The 18,723-nt window shown below is 36.0% G+C and overlaps 1 protein-coding gene across 1 annotated transcript in view; it reads left to right on the forward strand.

Annotated features, from left to right (window-relative positions):
* DOCK7 (dedicator of cytokinesis 7) overlaps nt 1-18,723 on the forward strand; it is a 201,827-nt gene that overhangs the window by 99,722 nt on the left and 83,382 nt on the right. The window contains exons 16-19 of the mRNA XM_040627213.1: nt 3,026-3,096; nt 6,847-6,985; nt 7,962-8,063; nt 15,015-15,101. Of these exons, the coding sequence (XP_040483147.1) occupies nt 3,026-3,096; nt 6,847-6,985; nt 7,962-8,063; nt 15,015-15,101 (399 nt within the window). The remainder of the gene's footprint in view (nt 1-3,025; nt 3,097-6,846; nt 6,986-7,961; nt 8,064-15,014; nt 15,102-18,723) is intronic.

Consider the following 18,723-nt stretch of genomic DNA (forward strand, 5'->3'; position numbering starts at 1 on the left):
ATGATAGTCACTCCCAGAGATACAAAGATGAATAAGACTTGTAACCTAGAAGATGAGATAAACACATAAAATTCTAAAATAGTGACTTTCAAAAGAGGATCAGAACAGAATCACCTCGGGTACTCTAACAAAGCACAGATGTATTTTTTCTCTATTCTTGTCATCTGTGATTCTGATTCTTTTCCTTTAGAATAAAAGGCCAGGAAAGGGAAGTGTAAAGTGATGGGCAGTATATGAGGTTGTAGTATAGGTTGAAAATGTTCCCCATGTGATTCTAATATGTATGATTTTTCCCATGTTTGTTAAGAAATCCTGGTAATAGTGCATATTACACTTACCTGGGGAGCTTTTAAAAATACCAGTGCTCAGACTGAATCTTACTCCAATTAAATTATAATGTCTGGGGATGGGAACTAATCATGTATCAGTATTTTTAAGTCTTCACAAGGGATTACATTTTGCAGCCAATATTGAGAACCAGGGTATTTGCTAAGTATTAGAAGATTGCTATACGGATTCAAAGGCATAGATGTATATTAGTAGGAGAGAGTGCCTTGCCAAGTTAATAGGCAGGTCTCACCTGGAGGAGGTTTATCTGGACTAAAGCCAAAGGGGGTTAAAATGTAAATGGCATTGGGTCTTAGACAGTGGGGGAAAGAAAGCAGCTCTCTCAAGTTGGAGAATGTCCTTTAACAGTGGTACAGTGGTGAGTTGCCAGGGAGCCAGACCAATGTAAGATAAGTCAGAAATACTAGCCTGAGGCCAGACTGGGGAGATTCTGGATTGCCCAGATTGTCATTTAGGATTTGTGGAACATTAATGTACATTCTGTGAAATACAGTGCAAGTTCCATGAAAGTAGATTTTAGGCTCAACTAAAGTTAGTAACATATGGAGTAGGAGAATGACTGTCGCTGTAGATGTTCGACCTCTGAGAACCCTAGTGGAATGAAAATGAGCTTTAGAATAGGTGCATTGTTAACAGAGTTTTATTTTAGCCTTCTGTGTCAGTCATTAAATCAAGTTCTGATTTTCTACTTACTAGGAAAGCTGTATATTTTCTCTTTTCCTATTGTCTCTGTTTCATCAGCATTTATAGATCTTGACAGCAACAAGCACAAATTATTCATCTTTGTATTCTTCTATGGCAGCTGTCTCAGATCTTTGCATATCATACATGCTGAATAAATATTTGTTGGTAAATGTAGAATTTATTTTTGAGGTTTGAAATTAGCATTTCATGTTCTATATTAGTTTTTTATTTCTGCTGAAGGAATGAATGTACTATCACAGTTGATGAAAAGATACTGGATTGTGAAAATAGGTGCTTTGTTGTAGGTGAATTGTCACATGGATTTGAGCTTATGACAAATGTAGTATATATAAGATAATTTGTTGTTATTGTTTGCCTAACAAACTCTTCCTTGTCTTAGCATATATATGGCCTCCTCTGCAGAATTCCAGCTGCATCCAGCCACATTGGCAGTTAGACCACTCCCTCTTTTGGTGCTACCATAGCATCTTCTGATTTCTTTTATGGGCCTTATCACTTTAAGATTATATGTTTATTTCTTCATCTTGTCCACTAGATTGTGAGCTCCTTGAGGGCAGGGACCATGCCATGATTGTATCTTGATGCTTGTCATAGTGCTTGGCACGGAAATGATGCTCAGCTTGTGTTGATGAATGGTTAAAAATACCTGTCAGATGGTCAAAAAAGGGAACACTTTCCCCTTTTTTATCATTCATTTCTGAAAATAAATGAGTTACTTTGTGAAAAGTGATAGCTTCTCGGGGAAAAAAGGTACTGCAGTCCTTTCATTTGTGTATTATTAGTCATATGAAAATGAATACTTTTCTGTTTATCCTAGTGGCTGGTTGAAAGTATAGAAACACACATTGTCTTGGCTTAATTTTTAGAAAAATAAGGACTACTCAAATGGATCCTAAGATAATGTTTTGATCATATAACATTGATATGATAAAATCATAAACTTCAAAATCTGGCATTGGAACAACATTTTATAAAAATATGGTAACGTATTCTTAGCAAATTGATGAAATTAGACTTATCTAGGAGAGTCATAATTATTACACCTTTACACACCCTTAAAATAAAAGGACCTGCTTGAACTGTTACAAAAAGAAACACAAATATCGGTTAATATGTTCTTTTTATTTATGGATGGTACCAATTAATGCCTTTGTATAAGATATAAAGTTTGAGTTATTTTACCAGTTGTGTTGATGGAAGTGTGATGACATGTCCATGTACTTATTTCTGCATATGTAGAGATGGCTGGCCAGACATAAGAGTTTAACTTATGGCTAGTTAACATTGCAAGCCTAACTATCTCACATAGGAATCATAAGCCATTTATCTAATCAGCTGCCCTAATTAACTATAATATTGGTATTAGAACTCAAGAGGCAGATATACAAGACTGAATTATTTTACCTCTAACCTTTCTCCAATAGGGGTATACTTTTTTTGTTGTGGTGGATTTTTTTTTTTTTTTAACACATATGAAAGAATATAAGAATGGCCTCCTCCTTCTTTATAGAGTAGCTTGTAAGGAATACTGGAAGCAAAGGATACATAGCTTGACCTAAAATAGGATTTTTAAAAATCATTTATAAATAATTTATATTTGACTTATAGAATGATTACTGTTTTAGTGGAGAAGCCACCAATTTATAGTAGATATATACTACCATTCTAAGACCATATTTCTTACATAAATTTCCAAATGATATGCTACATCCAGATTTTAAAATGAATTCTTCACCTTCTTTAAGAAAAAGGAAATATGGGTAGAAACTTTTCAAATGTTTGAATGTCAGATGGGTCTATAGTTGAAAAAGCAATTGAACTTATTAATGAGCGTCAGTAGGCACATTGTTCTTCATTGGGCTGATTTTGCCCATTGTTCTCCAATAGTTATTAAATCAGACAAATTCTTACATAGATATGAACATCCAGCATTTATTACAACAAAGTTTCAACATGCTGTTATTTGTTACAGGTAATCTTTGGTAAATCTAGCTGTTCAGAATTTTCAAAGGAAGCCTATACAGCCGTAGTATATCATAACAGGTACTGAATTCAAATATTTCTTTCAAAGTTACTCACTTCTCAGTGGCATTGTTAGCACTCACGTTAGTGTGTTTACCAAATGCTTTGCTGCACTGAATGTGCAAATTCAAGACAGCTGACATCAGAGTTAAAATTTTCAACCTGTAGTTGCATATTTTCCGTAGACATCAAATATAAGACTTTATACACAAAACATCTTTTGTATCAAATTCTCTGACCCTTTCATTTTTATTATACTGTTATTGATTATCATTGTGGCCTCTGGTCCTTTGGACTTTCCCTGTTATTTTACCCTCGACACTTTGTAGTTTTACTTAACTCTTTACTAAGCTTAGAGCCATTAGTCAGTTAAATTGGTAGTGTTCGCAAAATCTAATAATCCTTTGATTTAGGACCCTTCCAGTTTACTTCTTTTGGAAATTTTTAACTTTGGGTAACTTTCCATCTCTGCTTACTTTCTTTTCTTTTTTTTTTTTTTTTTTTTTTTGATTATTGAATGCTGTTGGAGAAAAATCACAAAATTCTACCAATCAAGATGATCACAAATTGACATCATTTTATCCATATGATTGGGCTGAAGAAATTCATTTTACTTTATTTCATCTTCTTTTCAGACCCACCACTCTTTGGTAATCTTGTCATCATTGCTTTTTTACCCTCTGTCGTTTAGTAGGATGTATTTTAAGCCTTTCTCCTCCTTTCTCTAGATCCTACGTATTCTCTGTTTGCCTTACTTTTGGTGTTCCTACTTTATTAAGTGGATTGAGACCATCCAACTTGAGAACCATCCACTTGTCTCCTCTTTATCTCTGATGATCTCTGCCGGGTCTGCCTTTCCTTCTGGTTCAAGGGCAGTCGGGGTGCACACCTGGCTCAGTGTGAGTCTTTCCCTTCTGCTTTCCTCCAGTTTCATTCTTGCTCTTTCAGAGTGTGACTCCATCACTTAACCTTTCTCTTGTCCCATCAGTCCCTACTTCACTGGCTCCATCTCTTACTGTCAAAAAAAGCTTAAGTCTTCTGTACTTAAAAAACAAAACAAAGGTCTCTCCTCAGTGTTGCTGTGTAGCATGGTTTTTCCCTGCCCTCCTTAAAACTTTATTCTCTCTCACCCTTTACTACCCTCTTTGTGTCCTCCCATCTCTGTGGAGAGCTTTTTTTCCGGTGGTAATTACTCTAATTTTTCTTTCTTTCTTTCTTTCCCTTTTTTTTTTTTTTTTTTTTGGTATAGACATTCCATGCAAAACACCAAGGTTTCACCCATAGCCTTCTTTTTCTTTACTTTACTCTCCGTAAATAATCTTATATGTATATCTCAGAGTTAGAGTCAGTGAAAATGCTACTACTTTTATCTTTATTTGGATTGTTCCCAACTCTTTATTTTCAGTCCTAACCTTCTTTGTGAGGCGTAGACAATATTTTTAGTGGCCTCTTGGGCAGGTTCAAGGTGCCCTGCTGCCTTCTCAGTTTCCATGTGTTTATCCCTGACCCTCTTCTGGACCCTATCTCTGTCTGACTCTTAATTTTTATTAATGGTATCACAATTTTTCCAGTTCTTTTGATTCAGAATCTGAAACATCCTTGCTTTCCTTCTTCTTTTTTCTAATATCCAGTCATCCTTTCCATCTTGATGATTTTCTTTTGCCTGATTACCAAACATATTCTGTGCTGTTCTGTTTCTAGGCTTTTCTTGGATCCCTTTTTCTATTATAATACCGATTCTCTCTGTTGATTGGACTCCTACTCATTCTTTAAGGCCCATCTCATGTAGTTTCCTAAACACAATTCCCTGATCCAAAGCTTGAAATAATCTGTTCAATTCTCTCCTTGAAGCACTTAACCTTATATGCTCTAGACCAGGGGTTGGCAAACTTTTTCTGCAAAGGGCCTAGTAGGTTTGTTTTAGGGCTTGTGGGCCATATGGTCTCTGTAACAATTACTCAGCCCTGCTGTTACAGTGCAAAAACAGCCATGGACAGTAAGTAAAGTTGCAAATGAATGGGCATGGCTGTCTTCCAATAAAATTTTATTTATGAACACTGAAATTTGAATTTCATGTAATATTTCAAATGATATGTTATTTTTATTTTTTTAAAACGACTTAAAAATATAAAAATTCTTAATTTGTAGGCTATACAAAACCAGGCAGTGGACTGGATTTGGCCTATGGGCCATAGTTTGCCAACCCCTGCTTTATAGCATTGCTATTGATATATGTCTGTCTTATTTATATTTCTACTAAATTATATATTTTTTGAGGGTAATTATATTTTTCATGTTTATCTATTAAACCACCACAAAAATAACACAATACTTAGCATAAAGGTGAACAATTAAAAGTACTTGTTGATGAATAACTCATAGATGCTTAATTTTCCATAAAAGCCTTCACATAGTATGATTTCAGAAAAGAAATGAACTAAAACATTCAGTACCAAGAAAGATATTGATAAAGAAGGTAGTAATTTCTTAAAGTATCTCAATTTGTAGATATATCTTTTTTTTTTGTTGCTCTCAGCATTAGTAGAATTAAAATGACAATACTGTCTAACATTGTTAGTAAATTCAACTTTCTCATAATTCAGTGGTGATTAGTGAGATCAGTAATAAGATGCATAGCATCTTTTATTCACCAAAATCATCAAATTCTCAAATGGCTAGTATTAATTATCTTTCTTGTAGGTATTAAAAGCCTCATCTACCTAATATTTCTGTGATCAGATCTACAGTTGTTAGTGTTTTGAGGCTTATTTGAAATGGAAGGATACTAGACTTATTAGCATCAGAGGAAAAAAACCTCCTAAATTGTGGAACAGGCTTCACTTTTAATTATTTGGAGCTATATGGTTTGGTTGCATTTTTGTTGAATATAACTCTGAGATACTAACTGAATATGAAAGGTTGGGATGCTAAGGTTCTATCCCTTTTTAAGTCTATATCATAAATAGCAAGGGTACTTTTCTATAAAAATGCTTCTAGGAACCACTCTCAATTAATATTGAGGTGAAAATGCCATTGCTTTGATCAAATATGATCAAAATATGTTGTATTCTTATACTGGCTGGGAGCACTTCTAAACTGTGCGACAAATGCAATTTGTAGGTGTTCCCTGATTTTTTTTCTTTTCTTTTTGTTTTTTTTTCTCTTAGCTGTCAATGCATTAGTTTATGTTTTATTAACATCTGTTTCTTTAGCAATGGAATAATTGATATGAAATATTCCATTGAGAGCCCAACTTAATACTAAGTTGTCTAGAGATATTTGTTTTTTTCTTTTTTACAAAAAGATAATACATATTAATCTTTAACATGAAGCTACACTCCTATAATAGAAAAATGTTTTTTTATGGTATGGTTTTAAAATATCTGCTTATAAAAACTCCTATTATTTTTTCTATATAATGTGTATCAGAATATAGAAAGCCTTGACTAGTCTGCTCTTTTATATAATTTCCAATCAAATGGAGATCTCGGCATCAAGGTGGTGATTATTAATGAATTTTAAAATAGGATTACCCAGCTCATTAATAAAAATGGGATGAGAAATTTCAGAAGCAGAGGCAGCTCACTCAACTGGAAATAGGAGTTAGTTACTTAAAACTTGGGAATAGAGAAAAATACTTTGTACTAGAAGAAAAATTAAGCATGAATCCTGAAATTAACTTAAAACTTACTCAAATATACAAATGCAATAATTACTTATTTTGACAAATTACTGACTATTGATTTGTTTTGTTTTGTTTTTTGTGTGAAGGTCTCCTGATTTTCATGAAGAAATCAAGGTTAAGCTCCCTGCTACTTTAACTGACCATCATCATTTGCTTTTTACTTTTTATCATGTTAGTTGTCAACAAAAACAAAATACTCCTCTTGAAACTCCTGTTGGATATACAGTAAGTATATTTTTATTTAATATTTAGCTCTTCAATCTTAAAAATACAGTATTTGAGATGTAGTTGGTGTTCATTATTACTTGAATGTTCCTTATCTGATTCCCTGTAGTGGTTAGAAAAGTCATCATAATAAGAAAATACTCATTAATGTAATTAACTAGTATAATTAATTACCTGACATGTGTAAACACTTCGTTGTTGGTCCTGATTATTATGTGTTTACCCAACAATACAGTGTAAATATATTAGTTTTAAGGGTTCTCCAGAAGAGAATGGTTTCAGTGTAAAGTGATTAAAAGAGACCCTTGGCCATTAAAATTCTTTTGGCTTTAATTAAAGGCAACTAAAACTTGAGTATTTTTTGAAAATCATGATGATTGAATTGCAAGGGTAAACCTAAGGTGAAGGTTATGGATGTCATGGTGTGCTGTCACAACTTTGTCAGAAAAATCATGCTGCTACCCAAAAGAGAAACATCAACATTTGACTCAGGTTTTTTTGTTTTGTTTTGTTTTTTTGTTTTTTTGGTCTCTTGCGGTTTATGAAATGAATTTTGCTAAATGTAACAAAATAAGTTTATGTTCATGCTTTTTAGTTTTGTTGTCAACATTCATGTTTAATCAAACCTTTCCCTATATACATTGACATTATTACCCCCATCTAAAATGGATCCACTTTGTGGGCTTTTTCTTCTACTCCAGCCTTTTCTGGGATAATAAGGACCCCCTATAGATTTAAATATTGCATGGTTAGTTAGTAATAATAATGTTTTGGGGATCCTCCTTAATAAAATACTGTCAGGGAAGCTTTTCTTTAGAGGAATCATGAAACCTATTATTATTTAATTAAATCCTCTTGGTGTTTGGTGATACGAGACAAATTTGGCTCATACCAAGTTCTTAAAACAGATTTTCCAAGTAATTTACTTTTGTAACAAACATATTTAACTTAATATTGTTTCCTTTTTAATTAAAAGTGGATACCAATGCTTCAGAATGGACGATTAAAGACCGGGCAGTTTTGCCTACCAGTTTCACTGGAAAAACCACCACAGGCTTATTCTGTACTATCTCCTGAGGTCAGTATCTCTCATGTTGAAACTCTCCAGATGGAATGAAATGAATTTTTTCATTACAAAGGTGTTTTTCTCAAACAAGACCTTGCTATTCTATCTAGAAGTATGTAGATAATGAAGTAATAATATTGTTTTCTCTTAGAGGTAAAATTAGTCTGTAGAATACTTAAAGCTTTTAATCTAAGTATATTGATTTTATTTTATTTTATTTTATTTTTTTAATTTATTTATTCAACAGAGATAGAGACAGCCAGCGAGGGAGGGAACACAAGCAGGGGGAGTGGGAGAGGAAGAAGCAGGCTCATAGCAGAGGAGCCTGATGTGGGGCTCGATCCCATAACGCCGGGATCACGCCCTGAGCCGAAGGCAGACGCTTAACCGCTGTGCCACCCAGGCGCCCCAGTATATTGATTTTAAAACCAAAATAATATGTGAAATATGAACTTAAAAGGCAAATTTAGAGAATTTTCATATTGTAACATGAAAAGCGTTACATAAATGAGTTTTTTTTTTTTTTTAAGTAAACAACATTTCACTGAAAGTCTGGGGGAAGGAGTACCAACAAATTTTTTAGAATATTTTTGTAATTGATGATCATGTATGTGAAAGTAAAGAAGCTATAAACATGCAATACAGGAGACATTAGCAGCTGTAATGATGACATATGTCATCATTAGACTTGAAAGAAATGACTTGAAAGAAACAAACATTGGAAAAATCTCAAAAAGAATCAGTAGCCACTATTCAAAAACCAAAGTGCTTTATGAGAGAACTGTTACATGATGATTTGAACATAATTGTTTGTATGCATTAATCTGAACTATGTCTTGGGAATGTTCTCCTGGTGGCATTTATTTTCTGAATACAACTCGAAAAATATTCACAAATAAATTTGTATTGTTTTTATTTTTAAAAAAACAGAGGCAGCGGAGAGCTCCTGCTCTGACCTCCTTGCTTACTGTTCTTTGTCACTTACTCTGTCCCAGCCACACAGCACAGCGCCTTGGCTGTTCCTCAGTCGTGCATTCCCATGTCAGGCCCTTTGCACTTCCTCTGCTGGCGGTGCTCCATCAGCAGGCTAGCTTCTTCATTTCATCCAGATAGCCGCTCAGATCCTGCCTCTTCAGAGAGTGTCTCTGAGCACTTCGTTTTCAGCGCAGCCTCCACCATTTTTTTATCCCTTTACTTTGCTTTGTCCTCATAATACTTAATCGTTGACTTTATACTTCATATATCTTTGTTTATTTATTATCTACAGAGTATAAATTCCAGGAAGGTAGGGACTTCGTCTTTCTTTTGCTTTGCTCTATCTGCAAGTATTTCGAATAGTGCTTGGCTCACAGCAGGAGGTCAGTAAGTATTTATTATAATAAATAAGATGAATGAATAAAGACAGTAGGAAAGAAATATGACTCCTTCCTCTCTCCCCCCTGCCAAACCTTTCATTCAGTTTTCCAGGAACACATCTTCTCAGTAAAATCAGATAGTCTTCTGTCAGGGATTGCATTCTATATTGCAAAAGGAAATATTTTAAAAGAAAATCTGATTTTATGGAAGTTATGCATTTATTCTTAATTGATTTGCAAATGCAAGGTCAGCTTTCTATAGGGAGGCTGATGGTTTTCTTCTAGCTACTATGCTGTGTATGTTCATATATAAAGAAAATGGTCATGATTTGGATTTGACTATAGATGTATAGTACAATTGATATGTTATTCAGTGTTTAAGCTTTTGTATTTTTTTAAATTTTATTTATTTGAGAGAGAGAGCACAAGTGGGGATGGAGGGGAGGTAAAGGGAGAAGCAGATTCCCGCTGAGCAGGGAACCCGATAGGAGGCTCCATCCCAGGACCCCGGGATCATGACCTAAGCCGAAGGCAGACACTTAAAAAAATTGTGGTAAAATATACGTAACATAAAATTTACCATTTTAACCATTTTTAAGTGTCCAGTTCCATGGCATTAAGTGCATTCACTTGTTTTGAAAACTAGCCTCTTAAAACTACTTTTTAATTGAGGTATATGTATGTCTAGACAATACATTTTTACTTTGCTTAATTTATGAATTTAATGAAAATGGTATTATGCTGTATATAATCTCTAGGGGACTTGCTTTTTTTATTCAGCATGATATTGCCAAGACTTAGTGTTTCTTTATGATCATATATAATGTTTATATAGTGTATCTATATTTTGCTGGCATTTCATTGTACTTAGAATATAATCTAGGTTTTTCCCTATGACCTCCAAATCTCCAAAGGATCTTAACTTTTCCACCTCTTTAACATCATCTTCTACCATCCCTGAGCCCCTTCTTCTACACTTAACAGCTGCTTCTAAACTTTTTCCTACTTCTAGGCCTTTGAATTTTATTTCCTCTTTCTGAATTTCACATGGCTGGATTCTTTTCATTATCAGAATTATCTATAAAATATTACCTTCTCAGAGAGGTCTTTGCTTACTGCACAAATTTCCAACCCTTCCCTCCACCACATTGCTGATATACTCTATCATTTTTAATTCAATTTTATTTACTTAATACTTACCACTATCTGAAATTATTGTTTATTTCCTTATTTTTCTCTGTAAGAAATGGTGGATAGGCTCCCTGAGGGCAGACCTTATGTTTGCCATGGAACCTTAGTACCTAGAAAATTGTCTAAAGCCTTCAATAAATATTTGTTGTATGAATTTAAAAAGTTACAGGATTGTTGATATTAGCAAAAACTAAAAAATGAAAATTTTGTTGCGACCATATAGAGTTTCTCAAAGTGATTAGCCATTTGGCAATGATGACTATCTGTTCTGTTCTCTTCTCCACAGAAACATTGGCCATTTCTCTGCATCTCCCTCATCCCACTCCCCCATTGGGGGAGGGCAGGCATTTCACTGGCATGTGGAGAGGGAGGACTCTGGGCTGTGAAATACAAACCCATTTGCCAAATCCCACCATAATTCCTCCCATTCCACAGCTTGAGTGCCATTTTGCAATGAATCACCAATGACATGCAGTAAAGAATATAACCTAGCAACCTTTTAAAAAAGTATTTTTAATATCTCATTTGCCCAGGTTCACTGGGTATTTCACTTCTCTGACCTAGGTTAGAGTTGGGCTAAATCTGTGACATCCTGAGTAGCTCACTTATTTTAACTATGTTAGTTGAATGTGCGTGATACATCTGTGTCCTCATTTCTACAAAGAGCGTACCAGGTTTTACCAAGCATAGTCAGGACATGCCATGCCAACACAGATGTATTAAATATTAACATGGAAGTGTGCAATATATAACTGTAATATTTTTATTTTTATTTTATTTAGTTTTGTTTTTAAAGATTTTATTTATTTGAGAGAGAGAATGAGAGAGAGAGAGAGCATGAGTTGGGGGGGAGCAGAGGGAGAAGGAGAAGCAGACTCCCCGCTGAGCAGGCAGCCTGATGTGGAGCTGGATTCCAAGACTCCAGGATCATGGCCTGAGCTGAAGGCAGATGCTTAATCATCTGAGCCACTCGGGCACCCCTTATTTTTATTTTAAAATAATTTTATTTTATTTAAATTCAAGTTAGTTAACATATACTATGTAATATTTTTAATATATTTTGTTTCTGTCTGAAAAAAAGGAAAAAATTATGATTATTGGTATTAGCAAAACATAAAAAATGAAAATTACATGGCTTACCCAAGAATTTAATTAAGTATTAAAGTATTACATCCATATTAAGTATTACATCCATACAGTGGTGCAGTAGTTAAGAACAGTAATACAGATTTTAATATCCCAGTAGAACATTCATTCATTTATTTTTTGATAGGGAGAAAGAAGGTTTTTTTTTGTTTTGTATTTTGGTTTTTTTGAGAGAGAATGAGAGAGAGAGTGTGCATGGTGGGGATAGGGTTGAGGTGAGAAGCAGGCTCCCTCCTGAGCAGGGAGCGTGATGTGTGACTCAATCCTGGGACTCGAGGATCATGACCTGAGCCAGAGGCATTTGTTCAACCAACTGAGCCATCCAGGCACCCGGGAGAGAGAGAATCTTAAGCAGGCTCCACACCCAGAGTAGAGCCCGATGCAGAGGTCATTCTCACAACCCTGAGATTATGACCTGAGCCAAAATCACAAGCAGAACACTCAACCTACTGAGCCACCCAGGCACTCCACAGTAGAACATTTAGAATAAAAATATAAAAACAAACAATATAGTGACAACCAGACTCACACCTCAGGTACACATCAGTAATTGGGTGATAAATACTTTGAAAAATATACACGAGGTTTAGCAAGGTTAACATTTGAGGGGTAGGGATTGTTGAAGTTTTTATTGTTGCTGTTTCAAATCTCATATACTTTCGAAAGGCGGTGTATCATTATTTTTAGGGTTTCACTCCTGGCCTCACCATTTATTAGTTGTGTAACCTCGGGTAAGTTTCTTAAGCTCTCTGCTACGGACTGAATTATGTCTCCCCACTCCCCACCTCATCCCCCCCACTGCAACCCCCAAATTCATATGTTGAAGTTCTAACCCCCAGTGTGTGCTAGTATTTGGAGATGAGATCTATGGGAGTTAATTAGGTTCAAATGAGTTTTAGATGAGGTCAGGAGGGTGGGGCCTCATGATTAGTGCCTTAAGAAGAGACATCAGAGTCCTCTTACTCTTGGCTGTGTGAAGACACAGTGAGAAGGTGGCCGTCTGCAAGCTAGGAAGGGTTTCTCACCAGAAACTGACCATGTTGGCGTCTTGATTTTGGACTTCTAGTCTCCAGACTGTGAGAAAATAACTTGCTGTGGTTTAAGTCACCCAGTGTATGGCATTTTGTTACGGCAGCCCAAGCCGACTAAAATATTCTCTGTGCCTGAATTTTCTCCTCTGTAAATTGAGAATAATTAATGCTTTAAGAAAGGGATTGGGGATCAAACGATAGTAGTCTGTAGAGCCCTTGGAGTGGTGCAAGGTACGTGAAAAGGGCTAAAGAAGTGTTCGCAGCTATGATGGCATTCCTATTGCCACACTGCTTGTTAGAGCTTTAAGACAGCAGCTCTTGCCTTTAGCATGCATCAGAATCACCTGGAGAGTTGCTGTCATGCCAGCTGCTGAACCTCACCCTGCCGCGCGTCTGGGTTGGGGCTTGGTTATTTACATTTCCAAGTGCCTACATGACGTTTATGCTGCTGGTCCTCAGATCAGACTTTGAGAACCACTATATTTAAAGCAGTCTGTGTTCATTTTATTTGTGTATCCTGTTTTTTTAAGCCAAAAGCAAGTGCTTTGAGTTGAAAGAGCTATTACTAATTCTTGCTTTGAATAGTTTCAATTTACTTCACCTTCTTTCTTTTACAAAAGTTTCAAAACCTGTATTTACCTCAGTAGAGACATTGCATTTCTTACCAACTTAGTGTTGACTTTTGTAAGAGGGATTTTAGTTGGTTTTCTTTTCTACACGTGATAAAAAAAAAAAATGAAACCATGGGGAAGCCTAAAATATTTTTTTTTCTTGAGACTCTCTATTTTGGTCTTTTATTTCACAGATATTTGTAATTGCTTGTTGAAGCCTGCTTTTTTTGTTGTTGTTTTTTGTTTTTAATGATGGTCCAGCATCTGTGTCATCTTAGTGTTTGTTGATTGCCTTTTCTCATTTGAGATTTTTCTGGTTCTTAGTGTGATGCAAGATTTTTTATTCTATTGAAGACCTCTTGGGTATTATGTTAGGACCTCAGATCTTATTTAAGCCTTGGGGTTTAGCAGTAGGGGGAGGCACTATTGCCACATTCACGCAACAGGTAAAGGGCACATTCCTCACTTTGCAGTGGTTTTAGGGTGCTTATTAATGGATAGAGGTGGGACTTCAGGCTCCCCACGAGGCCTCCGCTGACGTGTGAGGAGGAAGGGGCACCTTGGTACTGCTCCTGCTTGGCTTCCAGTGACACCACAGTTGGTGTGGGTGCTTGTTACCACTGGGCTAGGACCAGTTTCCATCTCTACCTTCTCTGATACCACCCAGGGTGTTGGGGGGTGGGGTGGAGAATCAGGGTACCTCATTACTGCCAGCTGAGGGTGGACACCTGCGCCCCCTACTCAGCCTGTGGAGGGTGGGTGGGGCTGCAGCTTGTTTCTTTGTGTTTGGCCAGAGTAGGGCAATTGTTGGCTTTGATTAGAGCAGGCTTTTCTCGGAGCTTGTTTTTGTCTACTCTGGCGTTTCTGGGTTGCCAGCTTTTCTAGCGCCTAGTCCAGGAGCTATGAGGCAAAAAATAGAACCCAGGAACACTACTTTATATTTCCTCACATCCCGAGGTAGTCGTTTGCATTCTTCTTTCTACCTTTCAGTGTTTATTTTGTGTATCATGTTCAGCTGTACTTAGCAGGAGGAATAGAGAGAAGTGATGTACTCTTTTTAAAAATAACTTTTATGATAAAATTTTAATTAACTTTACTAGCAATGTACATCAGAAAAAGTTTTCTAACCTTTAAAACAGAATTCCTTTGCTGTGACTATTTTACAGCCTTATTAAAACAAAACAGGCATTTTTTAAAAACAGAGTATTATAAACCATTAAAATGATACTGTAGATGTGACTATATTGACACGAAAAGACATTCACAATATAATATGTGAAAAACAGGTTTAAAATAATGTTTTGTATTACTTATGCAAGGGTAGGGTGTGTATAAAAATACATGTGCACAGAGGAAGATTTGGAATGATATAAAGGGGTATGGCTTTGGGAAGATAGAATTTAGAGTTGATATTTTCTGCTTTTTCTCCTTGAGCCTTTTAATTCTCTTGTAAGAAACAATGATTTTATAATAACAAGTTTTACATTAATTTACATGTATAATAATATATTTCCACAGGATTTTTCCTCATTAAGGATATTTTTCTCTTAAGTTTTTTGTTTTCAGAATTTCTAATTAACTTAAGTTTTATCTGTGATAATTATATTTAATATATTTAATATCTTACAGGTTCCTCTGCCTGGCATGAAATGGGTTGATAATCACAAAGGTGTTTTTAATGTTGAAGTTGTTGCTGTTTCATCTATCCATACACAAGTAAGTGAGTTTTAATAATTTTTATGATCAATTTTCACATGAGTGAATGAACATATTATCTACTACTTAAATCAGTTTCATTATCTGGTGTAACTTACAAGATTATATGTCAGAAATGTATAGATTTAGAAGTTACTTTTTAAAGGAATCAACAAAAGCCTTTTAATTTCTACACAAGCAGACTTTTTGCTCTTCAAAATGTCATGGACTTCATTTTGAACAATTCAGTGACTTTTTTTTTTTTTTCTTTGTAAATTTCTGGTACATTGCAGAATGATAGTTGAAAACCATCATCTAACCCATTTTATTCCTCATAGACTCAGGTATTTCAAATGTTAAGAATTTGTAGGGATCATTTGCTCTGTAGTCTTCACTGTTTATCTGGAATATGCCAGGCTCCCCTCAAAGCCTATATATTTACTCTTTATCTAGCTGGAATACTTTTCCTCCTGACATGCACTTCTTTTCAGTAAGACTTCTGCATACCTCAGGCCTTTCCTGGAGACTTACTTTCTTTTTTTTTTTTTTTTTTAAAGATTTATTTATTTATTTATTAGACAGAGATAGAGACAGCCAGCGAGAGAGGGAACACAAGCAGGGGGAGTGGGAGAGGAAGAAGCAGGTTCATAGCGGAGGAGCCTGACGTGGGGCTCGATCCCACCACGCCGGGATCACACCCTGAGCCGAAGGCAGATGCTTAACCGCTGTGCCACCCAGGCGCCCCGAGACTTTCTTTTTTTAAAAAATTTATTTATTTGAGGTGGAGGAGAGAGCATGTGCATGAGCACACAGAGAAAGAGGGAAAAGCAGACTCTCTGCTGAGCAGGGAGCCTGATGTGGGCCTTGACCCTGGGACCCCAGGATCATGACCTGAGCCAAAGGCAGACGCTTAACCAACTGAGCCACCTAGGCGTCCATTTCCTGGAGACTCTTAAACATAGCAGCCCTATGATTCTGTATTATCTTACCCTACAGTTGCTACTGCTTCTAGCTCTTACCTGTACTCTTGCACTTTTGCTTTTTCTTACTGTGTGTATAATATGTGTGTGTGTGTGTATGTGTATGTACGTATGCATTTATTTATTGGTTCTTTCCCCATTTTAGGCTGTAAGCTCCATGTAGTCAGGGATGTTGTTACCTGTCAAGGAAAGAAACTTCCTTTCAAAGACCTTACAGTGTAATAGGGGAAAATATAAAAATAATTGCAGTACAATAAAGTTAGTACTGTGTTAGATGTATGAACGAAATCTTTTCAAGAGTAGAGAGTTGTCTGTTCTGCTGGGAACTGAGATGTTGTATTGATAAGTAGGCATTTACCATACAGAGAGAGGGTGGGCAATTCCGATGATAGAATGCAAGTGCAAAGGGATAGTAGTCTAAGGACAGGCAAGTATTCTGGAGTGAATGTAATTTATAGTGCGTGGGGAAATCGTGATAGATGAGAAAAGAAGACCAGGCTGGTAACAGATTATGAGGGACCTTGAATGCCACAGAATTTAGAGTCTAGGTAGGTGGTGATTTCTAACCTAAATTGGAAAGATGAGAGAAGTAAATTTGGTTGCATGCTAAGAGAGATTATGGAGATAATGGAGAGGATTCTGGAGCTACTGTGAGTTTATTTTTGAGCCTGTTGAGTTTGAAGTGCCTATGTACTTCAGATAAAAATATCCCAAGGCAGTTGTAATTAATTTCAAGTTTAACATTGAAGGTGGCAGAGTAAATAGCTGAAACTATACTGGTGAGTGATTATCCAGGGAGAAAGTGTAGAGTGAGAAGAGGCAACTGTTTAAAATGGAATCCAACTTGAAAAGGGACGGGGTGGTATACAGAGATTTCCAAGGCCACCCTCAACTTCAAGGATTTTCTAACAGAACTCACCATACAGCCATATTCACAGCAGTGATTTATTTTAGTGAAAGATAAAATAAAATCAGCTAAGGGAAAAGAGGTCAAGTCCACAGGAAAGAAAGCACAAGCTTCCAGGATCCTCTCCTAGTGGAGTCACATAGGGTAAGTGGAAGCGGCACGTGTGAAATGTTGTCTATCAGAGGAAACTCATTCATTAGAGACTTAGTTCCCAGGATTTTTACCACAGGATGTAACATCGGCATCCTCTGGCTATCACATTCCAAAATTCTCGACTCCCAGAAGGGAAGCACGTTTTCGGCATAACCCATGTTGTCTGCACAAACAATTTAGGTATAACGAGTCATCCCTTATCAGTTGGAACTCTCTCGAAATCCAAGTTTCCAGATGCCATCCAAGGACCAGTTGTGTAAGCTGGCCTTCCAAATGATAGCAGTCTGAAACTTGCTATGTTGACTCTTTTCTGTAGTGAAAACTAGGGAAAAATAAGAAGACAGAGCACCTCCATGTTATGTTTTAAAACAACAACAACAAAAGGTCGTAAATAGGTTTTATTTAGAATTATACAGGTAGATCTCAGTAAAAGAATGGCTCCAGTGGAATGTTCTCTTTTCTGGTACTGGATATTTTACTCTTTTGATAATGATAAGATTGATGTTACAGTATACTGTTGAAATGTATTCTTTCCCTTAATAGTATCATATCTTCTTAAGTATAAAAACACATTATTCTTCATAGTTTTTTTTTTATTCCTATAGTCATTATTAGTTTTCTCTTTTTAGAGTTGGTGGTATATTTATCTTTTACTCCTAACTTTGTTTTTATAGAGGCAGATACATGTGTTATCTTTATGTGACAAAGGATTGGGGCAAAATATATTATATAGATGATTTAGAATCTATAGAATGTAAGGGAAGATAAAGTGGAAATATCTACTTTGTAGTACTCTGGCATTCACAGTCCTGATGTGTAATACTCAAGATTTTATAAATTTTTGCCACTATGTAAAACAATTTCATCATGTATTGTCTTCTTAAAAGGATCGACTGAACACAGTGATGTTTCTTATAATGTTTTATACTTTGCTGGTAGTTCTTTGAAATTTACTGGATGTATAGTTAGGACTCAGTAATTTTTTATTCATTTAAATCCTACATATCAAGGGGTGCCTGGGTGGCTCGGTCGTTAAGCGTCTGCCTTTGGCCCAGGGCGTGATCCCAGGGCTCTGGGATCAAGTCCCACATCGGGCTCCCTGCTCCGCTGGGAGCCTGCTTCTTCCTCTCCCACTCCCCCTGCTTGTGTTCCCTCTCTCACTGGCTGTGTCTCTCTCTGTCAAATAAAATCTTAAAAAAAAAATAAATCCTACGTATTAAATTAGAACAATATTAGAACTACAAATGTGAATGAAGGTGTTCAGCATTATTGTCTTAAGGTTTATTTTCACTATTAACTAAGTAAAAGTGTCCCAGAGTTCCAACAGATTCCTCACATCTCCTTGATCAGCATTATACACATGGTCACCACAATACACATCTCATCAGTAGGCGTAAAGCAGGCTGCGGAAGCAAGCATCTGCCCTGGGACTGGACACGTGATTGCTTTAAATAAGACTGTGGTTCTGTTAGTGTAGAAGGAGGTTAAATAATAGCAGTCAGGATTTAGTCAGGAGATGGAAATTGCCAGTAATTCAAATGGAGACAATTTACATATAAATAATTGTTAACTGGGTTAAAGGTGATTCACTAGTAAATGGGGT

This window comes from Ursus maritimus, unplaced genomic scaffold (assembly GCF_017311325.1).
Source record: "Ursus maritimus isolate PB19 unplaced genomic scaffold, ASM1731132v1 scaffold_12, whole genome shotgun sequence".
In the NCBI taxonomy this organism is placed as follows: Eukaryota; Metazoa; Chordata; class Mammalia; order Carnivora; family Ursidae; genus Ursus; species Ursus maritimus.